The 19,219-nt window shown below is 35.9% G+C and overlaps 2 protein-coding genes across 3 annotated transcripts; one reads left to right on the top strand and one right to left on the bottom strand.

The window, feature by feature from the left end:
• Positions 1-1,155: 1,155 nt before the first annotated feature.
• RPL9 (ribosomal protein L9) lies at positions 1,156-5,053 on the bottom strand. Its single transcript, XM_037002772.2, has 7 exons — positions 4,897-5,053; positions 4,693-4,808; positions 4,005-4,100; positions 2,919-3,051; positions 1,890-1,970; positions 1,505-1,623; positions 1,156-1,247 (listed from the first exon to the last, which is right to left on the bottom strand). The coding sequence occupies exons 1-6, from the start codon at positions 4,940-4,942 to the stop codon at positions 1,517-1,519; spliced, it is 579 nt and encodes a 192-aa protein (XP_036858667.1). The 5' UTR covers positions 4,943-5,053; the 3' UTR covers positions 1,156-1,247; positions 1,505-1,516.
• Positions 5,054-5,476: 423 nt separating this feature from the next.
• On the top strand, positions 5,477-18,433 carry LIAS (lipoic acid synthetase). Of its 2 annotated transcripts, XM_037002774.2 has the most exons (11): positions 5,477-5,678; positions 6,689-6,861; positions 7,794-7,887; positions 8,595-8,675; positions 10,426-10,582; positions 10,674-10,731; positions 12,160-12,288; positions 13,943-14,088; positions 15,137-15,207; positions 15,969-16,080; positions 18,094-18,433. In XM_037002774.2, the coding sequence occupies exons 1-11, from the start codon at positions 5,634-5,636 to the stop codon at positions 18,144-18,146; spliced, it is 1,119 nt and encodes a 372-aa protein (XP_036858669.1). In that variant the 5' UTR covers positions 5,477-5,633; the 3' UTR covers positions 18,147-18,433. The 2 variants fall into 2 exon arrangements, with proteins under 2 accessions (XP_036858669.1, XP_036858670.1); XM_037002775.2 differs by lacking the exons at positions 7,794-7,887; positions 10,426-10,582; positions 10,674-10,731.
• Positions 18,434-19,219: the final 786 nt, after the last annotated feature.

Below are 19,219 nucleotides of genomic sequence, written 5' to 3'. Positions count from 1 at the left end.
GACCTGAAAGTAAGTTGCCACTCCAAAGGGAAAAGGCAGCTCCTATGAAAGAGAAGGACAACTTGAAGGCTTTAAGGTGGTGCTCTTGAGGAACAAGGCGGTCAGTTCAGCCAGTGTAGTCAGAAAGAGGAGATGAAACACACACACATTCTGGTTGCTGCTGAGAACAGCTGGGGGAGGAACAAAGGTGACCAGTTAAGTCTATTACACTATCCAGGCAAAACAGTTTCATTTTCTTCATTATGAGTAATTTCAAAACTCTGTAAGTAGTAACAGTATAATGAATACTCATCTTTCAGCTTTAACAAACATTAATTTATAGGTTGATTAGTTTCACCCAGAACCCTCTCTGATGCCTACCCCAATTCCAATATTTCAAAGCAAACCCTGGATTTCTCATTTCATCCAGATTTCTTTAAAATACTTAACCATTATCATCATCAAACCAGATTAAAAACCCAGTTCATTCATTTAAATCGAGATATCATGACCCATTCATTCCAAATGGCTTTTTCTCCCTTGGTTTTTTTTTTAATTTCCACCAAATGAGATGGGTAAGACCGAAGGAAGAGGTTTGAGGACAACCCAGTTGTCGAGTTGAAGATTCTAGTATGGTAGCATTATTTGAAGTTTGATACATGGAATTAAGAGATTATAGAAAAGACAATCATTTTTTTAAAATACCAAAAACTAGGGAGTAAATGGCTGAGATAAAGGACAAGATTGAGGACCTACGACAGTAGCAGCCAAGTTTATCATGAACGCAAATTAACTGCATCTTCCAATTCTTACTAAGGTTCTATCATTTGTTCCACTTCTCAGCTGCTTTTTCATAGAAAGTTACTGGTAAACAAACTAAATGACTGAGGTACACCTGCCTCACAGTATTCAAATTCATACCTCTGTAGAATTAGATACTTTCAGGACCTTCCTCAAAGTTCTACACAGAATAATGAACAGCCACACAGTACTGCCTATCACCAGTACCATATTCCTCTTGCCTGAAATACTCTTCAAATTCCTCCAAATACCAGATTCAAGCCACTTCTCCCTTTAAGTCTTACTAGAAAAAACTCCTGTTCCTTGTTATTGTTCTTAGCACACTAAAATTTACTATTGTTTGCTCGCCAAATAGTTTCAAAGTTTAAGAAAAAGTCCCAAATCAATAAGGCTTTTATTATTTTTTAAAATACCACAAATAAGTTTAAGGAATCATCCGGCATCTTGCTGTTTCTGTAGCTGCACAACTGTAAAAGAAATGAAAATGTCTGTAAATCTCCATCAGTACCCTTGCGCAGGGAAGTTCCACTCTATATCATCTATAACACAAGGTTATCACTTACTAGTTCATAGTGTTTCAAGTCCATCTCTTATTCTACCAAATTTACTGTTCCAGTATGCAACTTTTCATTTTCTGCCATTACAACTCCAGTTTAAGGCTCCTTAGAAAATTAAGACCCCCAACTAAAGCAGCAATAAAAACTTAAAAGACACAAGAACCTACCTTAGATATTATTTATTCATCAGCCTGCTGAACTGTTCCTTTTTCAGAAACATAGATACCATCCAAAAATTTTCTGATATCCTTATTTTTAACTGTCGTGGCTTGCTGAATCAAAGCAGCTATAAGAGTAGGAAAAAAAAGTAATTACCTTATGAACCAAACCTATCTTAGTAAGTATTCTATTGTACGCTATATTTAAAACTTGCATTATCTTTAGGATATATTTTTATTTAATTTCCACAATTAAAGAAGTTCACCAAATGGAAATTAAATTCCTATTTAATTCCTACGATTAACGAAGTTCACAAAATGGACAGAATACCATGTATTCAAGTACACGATGCAAACTTTGTAGGCATAATTAGGCATAGTAAAACATACAAACCTGAATTTGATACAAGTTCAATATCATTTCCCTCAAGAATCAACTCATCTTTCTGGGCTTGAGATACTGAACAAGCAACACCTAAACGGAGAGATCATTTGCATAATGTCAACATAAAACCAGACCTTTATGAGAAATAATTCACAAAATACTTAAATTAAGTAGCAATATATTCCATTTAAAATTCCATGTACAATGAACTTCTCTTTTGAGATTTTGGTTTTTATAGGATTTGACTTACCTGGGCCAAAATTTTTATACTGTTGTTTGAATGAATCCATCTCAGAATCATCATCGATTTTCAGCATTTTAATTAATGAATAGGAAAAATGGTGTTCAGCTAGTGCAATTTAGCTGTACAGAGGTTTGTTATCAAGTCTTATTTCTAATGTATAATGTTTGGTAACCCTCAAAATTTACATTTTAATGTAAGAGTTCTCATTAAGTGTTGATGACTATAGCTAATATCATATATTTTTGTTGAGCCATTAAATTAGCACTAAAAATCTCTTCTTCCCACTCCTCCCTGCCCTAATAAAATCAAAGAGCATCAAGAAGAGGACTAAACGTTAAATCTTTCTAATGTTTCAATGCTTACTATGTATCAAGCATGAGCTACTTAAACTGTATTTGTTTTATCTCACTAATCACTATTATGTTCCCAATTTTACAGGTAAGTAAAATAAACCAGAGGTAATATGCCCCAAGGTCAATAGCAAGAGCTGAGATTTGAACCTACGCAAAGTCTATGCTATTAACCACTATTCAAATGGGTCTCTTTTTTTATAGGATTTCAGTTTGCAAAGCTAATTAAACACATACCCTACAAACTACTGCAATATGTAAGCCTTCAGGGATTGCAGTTGGTCTAGGCGATATAGCACCTTAACTAGCACCATTAGTTATTCTAAGCATAATCAAAATGGGTAATTCTGAAATATATTGTTTTATACATAGGCAACTTAAAACACCAGCCCTCCCAAGTATAAAGGAAAAATTTCTGAACCCCATCTAAAGGTATGCACATACCTGGCCTCATTCGAACCCTGCGGATGTACTTTTCACCCAAGAAATTTCGGATTTCAACAAGAGAACCATTCTCCTGGATAACGACGTTGATGGGGAAGTGAGCATAGACAGACCTCATCTTGTAACGGAAGCCCTGTTAAGTCAATGAACTATTAGCAATGCTGAGAAATGTTAAAAAATTCCAGTTTTTAAATTTTGTAGAATGCTTGCATTGTAATTCAGAAATGAACTAGTCCTCACATAGCATTCATTTTCAAGGTTTTCTAACAACTGTCACCTGTACCAAGCCTCATAAAAATACTATACACAATCATGTTTCTGTGTTTCCTCAGTGGACTGTAAAGCTCCGTCAGGAAGCATTTATTTTACTACTTCCTATGCCCACAGTACATAATAGTAGCTTCTTTTAATGGGTATCCCAACCCCCTTCACCTTGGGCATTAGATTAACATGAGTACTAAAGTATGCCAAATGTCAAGAATTGAGGCCACTAAGACAGGCCGCCTGCCCTCAAGGAACTTAGCCTGGGAGCAAAGGTAAACTACGTAAACATGACTGAATAGGTTTATAATGGCATTAAGTACAGCTGCCATTATCAGGTACACTCTAGAAGGGCTGAGTTTTAATGCAAAGAAAAATTTTTCAGCAAAAGCAGCAGCATGAACTTTAAGACTTTGAGAAGGGGATTTGGAAAGAGAAAGTGACAACAAATATGCCTTTAGAGAAATGGGAAGGGAGTTCGGCAATTATATCCACCTTTTTCTATCCCTAACAAAGCGCCCTGGTGGTAAGCAGCATACCAAAAAAATCAAAGCTACCCTATTTGCTACATTTCCTATAAAAAACATGTGCTGAAAGTGTGAATCTTTTTTGTGTGAAAAAAACACCATCACTCTACTTAATCCTAAAGACCCAGGGATGCTCATTAAACACATTTGCTAATCACCTTTACCCAAGTTCTAGAGCCCAAGTATTTCATGAATTACATGAGTAATCTATTCTCTGCAGGAGGTATTTGCTGCCTACAAAAAGTACAACAGAGAAACCTCCCTCTCCAAAACAAAGTAACCTGACCAATCTGCTTACCAGTGTAACACCCTTGATCATGTTCTGTACGTGACTACAGATAGTGCGAACGGTAGCCAGTTCCTTTCTATTTCCCCACCATTTGTCAACCCGGAGCTGTAACAGAACAAAAACTTTAGAAGACTCTTTACAGTATTAAGTAGACTTGGTGGAAAACAGTCTATTTAGTCATATTATTCTAGCATTACCCTAATTAAAGCACATGATTTTCAACTGGAAAAATGCAACCACATACAAACCCTCCAAAATTAACAAGTATTTTTATTACAATGCATCAAGGGTACACATTTTCACAAAGGAATGATGACCCAGAACCACCAATTTCTGTACAAGTTGTGTCAAACTTCACTTCTGGAAAACTAAAATACTAGATTTACAAGGCCTATAGCCCAGTCCTTAAACTTCTTACAAAACAATCACAAGGAAAATAAACATAACCTGTAATAGACTAATATATGCCATTAACGATGAGGACTAGTACTGGGCTTTCTTCGTAATCCACTGCACTCAGAACTTGGTTTTACGACTTCACTAAAACGGTTAACATATAAACTAGCTACAATTTTGAACACCAAACTTCAAGCTGAAACGCTCAACTTCAATTCCGTGATTTCAGAGCAACCAAATTGGATGCTATTAAATCACTATCTTCCGAACAAGTAACTGAGGTGTCAAATACATATCTCACCCTCTTCTTTTTCTTTCCAAGGAGACTGAGCTCTACATTGATGTGATTGAAGTCCCTTCGCAGGGTTCCTCTGGGGCCCTTCACAATAACTGTGCGTCCCTTCAGAGTGATGTCGACTAGGAGAGAACATATCCGTGAGGCTCGAAACAAGATACAGAGCATGTAACAAAGACTTAAGTAAAATGCAAACATCAAGTCTCGTACCATTTTCTGGAATGTCGACAGTCTGGTTGCTGAGAATGGTCTTCATTCTGAAACACAAACACTTGGGGGTGAGAAAGGCGGCGAAGAGCCCGTTTGCGAACAAATTAACTCTGCACGGGGCTCCCCTCCCACCGGCGACCTACAGGCACAAACCCTGGGGTTACAAGAGGAGCTACACGGAGAGCGGACCCTGCCGCATCCCAGCCTGGAAACAGTAAGCTCCCCAAGCTCCTGAGCACAGCGAGCTAACGACCGCCGGCGCAACCCTTGGAGCCATCAAGGCGGCGCCATCCCGGCAAGGCTGAGGGGCGGGGTAGGCCTAAAAGCCCAAAACAGGGCTCCAACTCCAATGCCACCAAGCCCATACGGCGCTCGTCGTGCGGGGAAGCACCCAGGATAAGGGGTCCGGACGCCAGACCCGCGCGCGAGCTTCTCCAGAGCCGATGGCTTCAGATTCCCAGTACCCACCAAATACTGACACCCTCACCTTTCAGTTGTTGAGGCAAAGAAAGAACGTTCTTCGTCATCACGTCCCTGAAGCGCGTAAGGGCCCTGCGTATGGCGTCATGAGCGCGCGACGCCACTAGGCTAAAGCAGCCAATCGCGGAGCAGCACAAGTTCCACTGCGTTTTGGTGGTTCAGGTTCTCTGTTACAAACCGAGCGCCGATTTATTGATGTCTTTTCCTAATTATCAGCGATCCTTTACCCTGCTAGGGATAGAAAGAGTCTCTACGAAATGTCACTACGCTGTGGGGGCGCTGCCTGCACCATGGGGCGTCGGGTGAGCGGCGGGCGAGCAGGGTGGGTGGCCCCCATTCCTTCAGAGCTCTCAATAATATGGCCAGCACTTAGCTAAGCGTTTACTTCTAGCCACGCACTGTTCTAAAATATTCCGGTTGTATCGTGTTTAATTCTCCCAACTCTATGAAGTGGAGTCTCTTGGTATCGGCTTGTTTGTACATTTCTCTGGCGGGCTCAGAGCTTTCAGAATGCTTATCAGAGTATCTCGTACCCTGTATTCGTTGGGAGTAATATAGGAACACTGCAGTGATCCTCCCAAATTACTGATTTGTATTGGCCTCCTGCTTTGTACTAGACACCACTCTGGGCGATGAAAACTCGAACCTGTGCTCTAGACTTTAAAGAGCGACCTGGACAAATGCAGTAGCAATCGTATAGCACTCTAACAAACACCCGTTTTACATTCGTTTCTTTGCGTTACATGTACTGACGCATTTATAGTGTTTTGGCTGTGTTGCACACGTTTATGTTCAGATCTAGAATGTATATTGAGTAACTGCTATGTTCAGACACAGAATGTAACCTAGAAAATTTAAACATTTCCTTCCAGATCTGTGAAACCAACTGAGCATTACGTCCACGTTTTAACACGCTTATCCATAGCCCACAGAAAAGAGATTTATTGCAAATTTCATTTTAAACGTCATGACAAGTCAGGAACAGAAAATTCAAAGCTGTGGCATCTTCTCTAGTTCCTGAGGTTTAAACTTAACGACTTTTAGTAATTAAGTGGGTTCGTGAAAACGTGATATGTTAGCCAGTTCCAAAGGTTTCCAAATATGTTCTAAATCTTGCAGTAAACAGTTAGCTCCCATTCTTCTTTACGTTTGGTTTGTTCTTGAGTCATCTTTAATCTTAGATTCTAAGTAGTTTGACATAGTTTCTGAATCAGTTCTCTGGCATTGCCCTTCCTTATAGGTTTTAAAATAGGATAAAACTAAATGATTCCAAACCCCACTAAGTAAATGTCATAATGAGCTCTCTCTTTAGGCATTTGGAAGATACTTATGCAGCCCAGTCAGAGCAGTAAGTTCCTTGTCAGATAAAAAAAAGGAATTTTTACAAAATGGACCAGACCTTCAAGAATTTGTATCTGGTGATCTTGCAGACAAAAGCATCTGGGATGAATATAAAGGAAACTTAAAACGCCAGAAAGGAGAAAGGTAATTGAAATTTTGAGATAATGTTAATGTTCTTCATTGTGCATTATTTTCAGGTATTTCCAAGCTCTAGAGCATGTATTTAACCAGACTTGTTAAATTCAGCTAAAAATCATTAGAAAGAAGGGATAATAGACATAGATAGAAGGTGAATTGGTGGAATCCTTTTTTTTCCTTGTACCCTTTGACAGTTTTTCTTCAACCTTCCTAGAACTTAACTGTCTTACATCACCATCTCCCATTTTCCATCCAGCATTACATTTATTCAGAGCAAATGTTATCACCGTGTCAATACTCTATTAAAACTTGATAAATTTTTCTTTGCTACTAGGTGTTGATGATCTAACTTGTTGCTTCTCCTGCTCAGTGTACAAATGGTCTGTGGATACCTTGCCTTATTTAAAAGAATCATGCGGGAATTTTGTGCAGAGGGCAAATTGTATTGGGAGATACTTACCCCAAAAAGTTCTAGATCACAAATTGGTGGAAGTCAGAAGGAACTTAAAGATTGTCTTCATTCCAAATTATAGATTTTTTTTCAATTTAGTAACCAAAATAAAATCTAGAATGTAGAGCATAAAGTACCCTTGTAGGATCTCTCCTTACTCTGAATAAATACAGAAATTTTTGTCAGTATTATTCATTGGGGAATGAGATGTTCAAATACATCCTTATTCTTTTATTAGTATGTTGTTACTCTGTGTCTTTGCAAAAGGTAGACATGAGCATAGTGCCCTGTTAAACACAATTATGGACGTTTCTAAAAGTGGTTTGAACAAGCCTAAATTTGATTCTCTGTTCTTACTCCTATGACAGAAATTACGAGTTAATTCAGGATTATGGAGAAAAAAAACCTTTTAACAAAGTAACTTCAAAGCTGTGTGATTATTTGGAAACAAGTTTGCTAACAGATAGTTATGTTTGGGTCTCCTCAGATTAAGGTTACCTCCATGGCTAAAGACAGAGATTCCCACCGGGAAAAATTACAATAAACTGAAAAATACATTGCGGAATTTAAATCTCCACACAGTAAGTTGTAAAATGTTAAATATCCCTCTTAACCAAAAGGCAGAATGTTTCTAAATATTTGTAAATTAAAAATTAAAATATATATCAATAACAGCAAGTGAATAAAAGTGTTTAGTGATATATTACTATTGGTAAGGGAAATATATTTAAAAATCATTTTCCCTGCAAAAGAAGCAAAAAGTTATTGTATTTTTTAACTTCTCATTTAATGGTACAAAAGTAGATTTTTTTTCCTGTAATTTAGGAAGTGAGGGGTTTTCGTTTGTTTTATATTACAAATTAAATACATGCTTATTGGAAAGTATAATATTAAATGTGAAATGTCATATACACAATCCCAAATGTTAACTATACCATTTTAAATGTTTAATATATATCCTTCCAGACATTTTTCTTTGTACATATAAAATGTAGACATCCATATCGTTTATAATTTAAAAGTTAGATTCTAATATATGTATATTAGATAATATATAATTGTTTATAAATTATATATATAGATCAGATTCTAATATATATATTATATAGATTGACATATGTGTATATATATATCATTTGGCAGTTTAATAGCATTTTTGGATGGTAGATTTCTTCATAAATATATTGTAAAGAATAGGCAGTGGCCATTGACTAAAAAGTCTGGTAATGAATTTGCCCAATTATAAATATTTTCAACCCAGTTGTACTCAGTTCCCTTTTCCTTGTAGGTGTGTGAGGAAGCTCGATGTCCCAATATTGGAGAGTGTTGGGGAGGTGGAGAATATGCCACTGCCACAGCCACAATCATGGTAAGGCCACCCAAACATTAAAGTTCTAGTGCAGAAACTGAAAGGAAATATTTTATGTCTTTCTCCTAAAAATTACATTGTGACTCTCCAATCATATTTTTCATTACATATAAGTTTATGAGAAATGTGGGAAAAAAACCTGACAGAATAGTTCAACCTGTTATGATCTCACCTTCCTCTGAATAATCTATTATTGAGTCTTCCATCTATCTGACAGTTAATCATGAGCTGCCTTGAGATATCTCTTGTATTAATGTTACTTATGATTACTTAACATTCCCCTCTCCCCCGCCCCCAACAACAAGCATTTATTTTTTTCTCTCATGGGTCTTTTGTTTGGCTTGCGTGCAGCTGATCTTGACTGGGCTAAGCTGGGCTCCAGGAAGTAGGTTGTACTCAGGTGTGCTCCAGAGCTTTATTCTCCTTGGACCAGCAGCTCTCCAAGACATATTCTTATCATGGAGAATGGAAGGAACACAAAGAAAGCAAACCAACCATTCATGCACATTTGAGGCTTCTGCTTAGTTATGCCTGTTCTCATTCTGTTGGCCAAAGCAAATCACATGGTCAAACCAAACATGAGTGAGGTAGAGACCTAAGCTCCTCACCAGTGGGAGGACCCTGCAAGTATATGGCAAAGGGTGAGATGTATAATCCTAATACAGTGGAGCAAGAATTCAGATTGAAATGCAGTCTACCATATTTATCTGGAGGGCTTTGGAGATTGAAATATTGGGGTTAAATCTAAATGGTGTGAAACTGAGTTAGTACTTGTCTGGGAATATCTTAACTGTGATCTTAACACAAAGAACTGAGGATTCTTATGAGATTGATTTCCTTCTGGAATAATACAGAGCTGGCCAAAGAGCTTATCCAAGTTAGAAAAGCTCAGATCTTGAAAGGAGTGATTTTGAATACCCATGATGGAAATTTCTGGTTTCATGCATTGCCTGGCCCTGTTCTCCACTATTGACTATTAATGACTGGTTTCTGGGAAGACTTCATTGTATCAATAAAACTGAGATGTTGGGGCCTAAGCACTGTTGCTGTGAATCCTAAGAGAATTAAACATAAAGAGGGAGAGGAGCTTTTCCCCATAAATCACAACCCCTTACTGTGGGGATTTGAAATCCCAGTAGCCCCAGAACATCTACAGTGTCTGTGCTTGGCAGTAGGCAGGACATAGTGTGGTCTGTGGCAGTGGAAGCAATGTTCTGAGAAATCAACTGTGTCCACAGGAAGCAAATTGTTAAATATTTTTGTGTCTTCTGTTTCACCTATTTAATAAGAAGGAGCTATGCCTTCTATTAAACCCAACAGACCTGCACATAAATATGTTAACTGAATGTTTTATTTCTCTTGAAATGATTTTTATTAATATTAAGTAGACACACAAGAGTCTTAATAAGCTATGTGTAAGTTACAAAGAATAACAGTATAACGGATTCCCTGACACTCATCTCCAGTTTGAGAGTAGAGCATTAGCATTATCTTTGACCCCCCGTCCATCCTTTCCTGATTCCATCCACTTTCTTTTTCCTTAACACTATTCTTAATTCTGAGCTTCTCATTTCATTTTCTTTCTAGTTTTACCATATGTATTTGTATTCTTTAACTACATATTGTTTTGCTTTCAAAATTTCAAATTTCTTGTAAATCAAATCAAACTGTATTCATTTTTTGCAACGTGCTTTATTCTCTCAACATTATTTTCCTGAAGGTCATCTAAGTTCTATTATCTCTATTCTAGTTAATGGGTGACACATGTACAAGAGGTTGCAGATTTTGTTCTGTTAAGACTGCAAGAAATCCACCTCCACTGGATGCCAGTGAGCCCTACAACACTGCAAAGGCAATTGCAGAGTGGGGTCTGGATTATGTTGTCCTGACATCCGTGGATCGAGATGGTAAGTGTGTCGTCATTACCTCTTCCAGAAATTGACTAATTTATGACTAAATTATGACATCATTCTGAGCGATGGATTCTTTTGTTTCTAGATATGCCTGATGGAGGCGCTGAACACTTTGCAAAGACTGTATCATATTTAAAGGAAAGGTACTTGTTTTTGCATTTGCTTTGTAATTTAAGGGCTTTTTTTTTTTAACCCATATGAACTCAGTTTATTTAAGGTCTTTACCTGAAAGTTGTGGTTATTAAGCTTTTGTGAGGTTATTAACTCTTCTGATAATCTGCTGGGACTTATGTGGTCTTTTCTCTAGAAAAAGCATATTCAAACATACAGATACACAGTCACAGAAAATTTTAGGTATTCAGCAGCACAAATTTATCATTGAACTTTAGTCCAGAGAACCCCTTTGAGTAAATTGTAAAAGAAGTATAAAACTGCAGTCTGCTTAGCACTGATTTTGAATAAATCATCGTCTACAAGTAGTTAGGAAGAGTTAAGCTCCCACATTGTTAAAATATGTAAGTCTTGATATAAATTTATCCAAATTCATATGCCCTGGGAATTTTATACATCCACATATTTATTAATATTTTAATCCCATCTATTTAAAAAGCCTTAAAACCTATTTCCTACAATTTAGCACTTAGAACACTTAGGAATTGTTTTTTCAATGATTCCCCCCAAAATGTTCAGTTTTTTTTTATATATATAGTTTACTTTAAAAAAGTCTCTTGGAAACCCACTAAATTGGTTCACAAAACTACAAATGGACTGCAACTTGAAGGCAAAAAAAGTGAGTTACAGGATGTGTTCTTTCAGCCTCCCATGTCTATGAGAGGATGGGTTTGTGGTCCTTTCTACATCTGTTTTTTTCAGGAAACAGCTCCAGAAACTTTGCCATTGGGTTTATGAAAAAATTTATCAGCTGTGCCAGTCATTTCTACTGTTGTCAAAGGAACAGCTCTATGGCCCAGTTCACATTTTAATGCTTGAATGCATAGATATAGCCAGAATATAAATAAGATTAGTGTTCAGCTTGTATTTCATTTGAACAGAGCTCATGAGTCAGTACCTCTGAAAATAATTTTTAAAACCCATAGCACTTGTGAAATATTTGCTTAGAGGAAGGGAGGAGGGTACCATTTGATGAAAGAAATTAAAATTAAAACAAATAATATTTGGCATTCACATAAGAAATGCCTTAGTTTACTTTCCAAGAAATATTATTTTATGCTTAACGTTTTAATATTTGTATTTTAATTCCTTTAAACAACTTTATTTTTTTAATACCTATTCAATAAAATATAAGTCTGTATAGTCTCAAAATTCATTCTGATCATTATTTACATACAGATTTGTTTTAACCACTGTGTGCGTATTCTTTGGTGTTCCAGTTTCTTTTGCTTTCATAAGACAATTCATGTATGAACATTTGTATGTTCATGCTTTTCTTGGAAGGTTGTAGAGATTACTGTGTTGAACCTGATACTGAATGTGTACTGGTAATTTCTGTTGTGAGTAACAGTTGTGTCAGTTCTTTTCCTCAGTTTGAAACTTACCTTTTTTCTCCCTAGGAATCCAAAAATTCTTGTGGAATGTCTCACCCCTGACTTCCGAGGAGATCTTAAAGCAATAGAAAAAGTTGCTCTGTCAGGATTAGATGTGTATGCACATAATGTAGAAACAGTTCCAGAATTACAGAGGTGATTACATGTACAGAATAATGTTGGGACATTTAAAGGGTCAGAATCTGCTGTAATTTCTCACTCTTTTCAGGGGAGAATTTTGTAATTGACTTTTACAAAGTAATTTTCTTTTTTAAATAAAAACGTATATTACAGGAAAACCAGAATATGTAGCCAACAAAAAAAGCATAATATCACCCATAGTATCTCCACCCAGTAGTTTCAATTATTATCTAATATAAATGCCTAGGTATGTATATTTATATATTTAAATGTCTGCATGTTGTGTGTTGTTACAAACACATGAGCATGTTTTTTTCCTCTTTAATAGTATGTTGCAAGTGCTGATGAGTTATTTTTCTCAAAACAATTTCCAGAAAGAAAAATAATTGCACAAGAGCATTTGCTTTGATTATAATTCTTCTCAAAAGACCTTTAAAAATACATTTGGTGCTAATATATGCAATAAATAATGCATAAAAAATATGTCATTCAGATATATTTTATATTTCTTTTAAAAAGTAGATACTATGCTTTCTTACTCTTCCTAATGATGTTAGTTGTTGGAATATTTACATATTGTTATTCTACATCAGCAACCATGTTTATATTCAGAAAAATGAAAATTATTTTAACCTTCAGGAGACATTAATATATTTATTTTATTTTATTTTAGTAAAGTACTTGGCAATGATTTTGTTAGCTTCTATACATTCTGTATCATAGAACTTGAAAAGACAGGGTAAACAATAACAGCATTTTCACTAAATCCTAAGCTTTAGGGATGGTAACAAATTCAGCAGAGAAAGACTTTTCAAAAAGTAATTACTTGCTGTATGGCTAGTTTTGTAGTTATTTTTGGTTTCCTCTAAAATTGGTTTCCTCTCCCCTCTGTCAACTGGTCTCCGACTAAAAAAACCCAGCAGCTGCAAGCACATCAATTACACAAGATAAAGGTGGTAGAATTCAAATAAGCATGGGTTTAACATCAGCAACTTTCTGTCCTTCGGGCCTTGTAGCCAAGTACGTCATGGTGGTTTGGCTGCTGTTGAAGTCAAGCACACAGTTTGTTCCAAACCTGTCATAGCTCATGATACCACCACCAGTGGGTGCCAATTTCCCTGGTTTTGGTTAAGAAACATTATCCTTTCCAGTGAAAATTCCAGAATAGTGCATTTTTTTACCTAAGACATGGCAGTGTTTTGTACACACCAGCAGAGGGCACCTTAGTCTTTAGAAAAGAAATGAACATAAAAGTTTCAGACCTCTGAAATGTGGGTTCAGATTAAACAGTTTTTCCTTAGTTCAGTATGAAATTTTCTTACTTCCCCTCTTTCCCTTCCCTCTTGACTACCCCTTACAATCACTCATTCTCAGCTTAAGAATTCTGGTTCCTCAATGAGTAAATTCATAAACTGAATTACATCCATTCTAGTTTTCCCTGTCCCAGACTCGAAAGGTCTTCGAAGTAGACAGAGCTTGAGGGCCCAGTAAAGCCTTATTTTCTTTCCAAAAGTAACAGTTAGACATTTGTGCACAAGTGCTAATGATTGAAGTGTATGATATGGCTTAAGGTCCAGAACGCACTCTGATCTTTCAGGTTGCTTGCGTAACTCTGTTCTTAGCTGAGCTTGCGAATATTCTTACTAACAGCAGCCCTGTTGTTTTTAAGGAAAGTTCGTGATCCCCGGGCCAATTTCAACCAGTCTCTACTCGTACTGAAATACGCCAAGGAGGTTCAGCCCAATACTATTTCTAAAACATCTATAATGTTGGGTTTAGGTGAGAATGATGAGCAAATATATGCAACAATGAAAGGTAAAGAGATTAAAAAACGAAAACTCTTTTCCATTTAATTTGAGTAATAAGAGGAACCCTATTTTGAAAGCCCTGTTACTCTTCCTCCATGGTGTCAGTAAGGGCCAGTAAGAACAAAGTACGATTGATAGTTATAAACAGCAGCATAAAAAGGACAGAATGTATGTTTTCTTGGAACTTTATGGAATGATATAAAGGAAGCTCAGGATATGAAATTTATATCCCATTTTATTCCCTTGCCTTTCATCAAGTGAAAACATGATTTTATCCACTCTTATTCAGTCATTGGACAGTTTTGAGAGCCAACTAGGTACCAGGAGCTCTGGCAGGCCCTGATAATTCAAAGATAAAGAAGTCAGACGCAGCCAGGTCTTTGAGGAAGAGCTTACTTGTAGCATTGTCATGTAACATGATATGCTTTGGACCTTGCTTTCCATTAGTCCCAGAAGCCCATTTGCTTTGTGATTCTTGGGCTTTGAATTTTTTTTAATATAAAAGCTTATTTTACTTAAGGGTCCTTGGCCTGCTTGCAGTTCCTTATTGTTTTAAAGAATAACAAGTCCAAATAGTAATTAAAAGTTGCTCTTTGCCACAATGCATCCATTTTTACCAGAAAAATTCTGATATGTCAAATCGCTTCTAGAATGTATCTTGAATATTTAGTAAAAGCTTACTACACTGTATCTAGTCTATAATACAGATGTTTTCAGGTTTTTCACATACTGTTCCTTCAGCTTTTCTAAGAGACTCCTGCTCTGAACACCCTCCACCCCTATTTTAGCATTTATTCTATAATACTAGAGTAATTTGACCTTATATCTATCAGCCCCTCATGACTATCTTAACTTTCTCCATGTTTTCAGTCTTTACCATATTCCCTGGCACTCTTGAATGCATAGATTCAGTCTTATTCCCCAACATCAGGATTATAGACCAATGTGAAGTCACACTGTTCAGAAGTAAAATTATGCTCTGGAAAATTATATTTAAATATACCATTTTAGCATCAGAAAAATGTCTTCTAATGTAATATGTCCTTTTTCTATAGCCCTTCGAGAGGCAGATGTAGACTGTTTGACTTTAGGACAATATATGCAGCCCACAAAGCGCCACCTTAAGGTATAACTGTCTTGAACAACCAAATGTTTGTTGGTGATTTGAATTAAATCTTTATTGTCCATGGGTAAAATTAAGAAGCTGCTGGCTTTTTAGTGTGATGTTCCACGTATATTTGCAAGTCCCAGTTTCTGTTGTATCATCTGCATAAAGCAGCTTTTTTGCTGCCCCCAAAATTGTACAACATGAGTAAATGTACAAAAAAAGAATTTAAAAGTTGGGAAATTGCATTCATTCATACTTGGTGATCTTGTGGTTTGTTTTAGAGTCATATGAGAGCCAGAGGTGAAATAAGAAAGAAAAGTCAGTTTTCCTGTTTCTGTATTGGACATTCATTCATCTAAGAAACTTTTGTTGAGTGTGACCATGTGCCTGACACAATGCTAAGCAGAAGATACAAGATGACTAAGGCACAGTCTTGTCCTCAAGAATCTAATTCTTGATTATACCTAGTCAGTCAGTGAAGAAATATAGTTATATGATCTCTATAGATAATTTCACATTCGTTCTTTGTCTTTTGGAATAGCTAATACAGTACAACATTGACATAGCTTCCCCTCCTCTCTAATTTCTGGTGATCTGATAGTTTGTCCAGTCAGTAACCAGTGGACAGGGAGTCAGTGAGGGAGAAGAGAAAAGCCTGGGGCACCTGAATAAATTATGAAGTGAAAACCATCCTGAATACATGGGCATAGATTTTCTGTAGAATCAAAATGATTTAGGGCAATTCTAGAATTTATCAGAAATGATATCTTTAAATCTAGGTTGAAGAATACATTACTCCTGAAAAGTTCAAATACTGGGAAAAAGTAGGAAATGAACTTGGGTTCCATTATACTGCAAGTGGCCCTCTGGTGCGTTCTTCATACAAAGCAGGTAAGTTAGACTGCAGGGGGTGCTTTTATTTAGACCATAACTTTCCACATAAAATTATAATAGCTCTGGTTGTCTTTTGTGGGGAAAAAATAAGTTTTTTTCTGGAACATCCTTAGGAGCTCTGCTCCATAGGGGTCATATTAAAGAAAAATTTCTCTGAAACCTGGTTTGTCCCCTAATCTACCCCCCTCTTCCTTATAGTTCAGCTACTATGGTGAAAGCGGAAGTAATCAGTTTATTCTTTGTATGGATTCAATAGTAGGTTATTCAGAAATGACAAATACCAGTCAAGTATATAACACGGTTTTCTGAAAAATGTGTATTCATTTGATAATGATGGTAGCTGCCATCTCCACACTCCCAATTTCAGATCAGTTTAAATTCTGAAAAGTATCTATTTGATAGCATTGCTGCTTACATCATTAATATATTTTTGTTTTTCTTCCCAGAGGCAACAAAATTTTCCCTATAGAAATTTTTAGTGCTTTTATTAGCTACAATCCAGTTTTTCACCTTTTTAATTTTATCTCTTATTTTGATCAGTGGTTTGAGCTGACGTAAGAAAATAAAAGCCTTTCCAAGGGATAAAAAGTCATGAGGTCTATGAGAAAATATCTGAAGACTGAATTTAATCCAGATAATGTTTATGATGTATTCCTTGTTGGTTGGAGTTAACAATTATTGTTCAAAGAATAAACAGCTAGTTTTTTTCTAAACTATGCTATTACTATTAATGGTTTTCTAAATGACTGTGTTTTATAGGGGTCTAAATCATAGATATGTTTAAATTAGGCATAAATTCTATTTGTAAAAATTACTGTTCAAATATTAGTAATATCAGTATGTTCCTACAAAGAAATTCAATACATTTTAATGAACTAACAACAGTTTGGGTTATAAAAGCCAAGAATTAGATTCAGCACTGACTGATATTTGGAAGCCAGTAATTATAAGTGATTTATTCTTTTTCAAGCAGTGTTGTCAGCTGGCTAAAAACATAAAAGGATAAAACCAACATCTGCTTTGAGAGTGGTTAGAGCAGAGTAAAATGATTTCAAAGAAGTTTTAATTTTGTTGTTTTCTTGTTATTTTTGAAGGAAAATTTCTAACATTTATAAGGAAATTATGAACTTTTTATTGCTTTTAAAGTTACATAAAATATTGAATTCTGGTATGTAGAGCATTAGACTCAGATGGTGGACTAGGGTCTGAGAGTGTGGGCTCTACTTCTGCCAGATGTAAGTGAGGTGTGGAGTACATGGGCTACTCTATTATTTTGTTGGGTTATGAGCCTGGGGACTCTTGGTGACTATATACAGATATGGTCATCACAATTCTACTTGTATTTTAAGACAACAAAGAGAAGTTAATCAGACACCTCATAAAATCAGGCCTGTGGTGCTGAGCTCTACTAATATTCATTGCATCGTGCTGTAACAGTGATAGAGTAAATGGGCCCCTAATGACCTGAAAAATGTATGTTCCCTTTCTAAGCAGCTAACTTAATGCAGAGGCACAACTGAGGGGGTGGAGGAAAAGCCCCTTATAAATGAAGAGCACTTGCTTCCCTAGAGGCAAAGAAACTAAAGGGATTCCATCAGACGACTCTGCTCAACTGCACTGAGGTCTGTTTTATAAACATCAGATCCAGGCTAATAATGTAGCAGAACTACTCTCTGAAATGAATTGTGCCAGCAGCAATACTTTTTCAGTGATGAGTAGATAGTGCACAGAAAGTGAAATAAATTTAGAGAAGTAGACCCATAGATAGAATAGTGTCACTGAATGAATAATGAAGACTGTAGTGATAAACATTTTTTTTAAAGAATGACTAATCAGTATTCGGGGAGAAAGAGCCAAAGTTATAGGGGATATAGGAAGTAGAAAATTACTGTCTTTGAGATTTGAGAAGAGAGAAATGACAAAAAGTACAAATCTTCTTTGAAAGGGAAACACTGAAGTATAATTATGAAATTTAAGTTTATATTAATGTTTTTCACTCTTTCTAAATAGGTGAATTTTTCCTGAAAAATCTGGTGGCTAAAAGAAAAACAAAAGCCCTCTAAAATTTAACAAGACCTTCAAGATCACAGGAATTTTAAATACTTGATTCCAGTTGGTAATAGTGGTGGTACCAGAATGTGTAGACTTCAGCGGACATACCCCAGACTTTTTGTTTTAAGGAAAATGTCAATAAGCTATGCCTATTTATTTAGTGATTCGCTTGTCATTTAGCATGTCTTATTTATCCCAACAAACAATTTATTGATGTGATATAATCATAAAATATACTTGTAAGAGTTTACTGTTAACAGTATAATTAAAAAACACATTAAAAATTTCCAGAAAATGTTTCAAGCATCTGTTACCTGTTCATCATCACCACAGTTCAATTCTGAAAAATGATGTAATATAATGAAACAGCCAATATAAACTGAGGCTGTGATCAATTTATCTAGAATTAACATATGCCCTTTGCATAATAGGATAACATCATTGGAATAATTTAGAAAGGCTTAAGAGATTGAATGTTGATTCCTTACATTGGTATGACTGCTTCAGACCTGCAAGATAGTTTTATATTGGTTATTCAGGTGTCCAGGAAACCAAGACCATGATGTTATCTAAGACCAGGAAATACAACCTAAGAATAACAATATTAGCCCTCATTTTATATTAGTTGGCTACATTCACATGCACCATCCCATTTAATCCTTTTATTCCTCATACTACTCTTGGTGAAGTGGTTGTACTATATGATAGAAATAATCTGAAGGAAGATTTTCTTTCCTAAGTACTGGTGCTCATTAATCTTTGGACTCTGAATCCTTTTTATTCTACTATGTCCCACAAAGGAAGTTTTTAGATGGCTATGCTGTAAACTATGTAATGTGGATAACCAATTGTGTTTTAAAGTTTTAAGCGAACTAATGTTTTTTATAAAAGTAATGCATAACTCTGAAAATTAGTTACTTTAATTCAGGCGACTGATATACTTTGACTTACTTTCTTTATACATCCTATTAAATTTTCCTCTAAAACCCATCAACTTTAAACATCTCAGGCAACCATCCTTCTTAACATCTTACTTCACAGGAAAAATGGCTTACTTTTCTTCAGACTCTGATTTTGTGTTATA

The sequence above is a fragment of the Manis javanica genome, chromosome 5 (genome assembly GCF_040802235.1).
Source record: "Manis javanica isolate MJ-LG chromosome 5, MJ_LKY, whole genome shotgun sequence".
In the NCBI taxonomy this organism is placed as follows: domain Eukaryota; kingdom Metazoa; phylum Chordata; class Mammalia; order Pholidota; family Manidae; genus Manis; species Manis javanica.
The sequence above is the reverse complement of the archived record's forward strand: the minus strand, read 5'-3'. Positions and strand labels throughout refer to the sequence as shown.

Excerpts from the sequence above, each read along its gene's own strand:
- LIAS (XM_037002774.2), top strand. The coding sequence starts at position 5,634 with ATGTCACTACGCTGTGGGGGCGCTGCCTGCACCATGGGGCGTCGG. Across the intron at positions 6,862-7,793 it reads AAACGCCAGAAAGGAGAAAG|ATTAAGGTTACCTCCATGGC; the intron begins GTAATTGAAATT and ends GGGTCTCCTCAG. Across the intron at positions 12,289-13,942 it reads ACAGTTCCAGAATTACAGAG|GAAAGTTCGTGATCCCCGGG; the intron begins GTGATTACATGT and ends GTTGTTTTTAAG.
- RPL9 (XM_037002772.2), bottom strand. The coding sequence starts at position 4,942 with ATGAAGACCATTCTCAGCAACCAGACTGTCGACATTCCAGAAAATG. Across the intron at positions 4,809-4,896 it reads TGTCGACATTCCAGAAAATG|TCGACATCACTCTGAAGGGA; the intron begins GTACGAGACTTG and ends GTTCTCTCCTAG. Across the intron at positions 4,101-4,692 it reads TTGGAAAGAAAAAGAAGAGG|CTCCGGGTTGACAAATGGTG; the intron begins GTGAGATATGTA and ends GTTCTGTTACAG.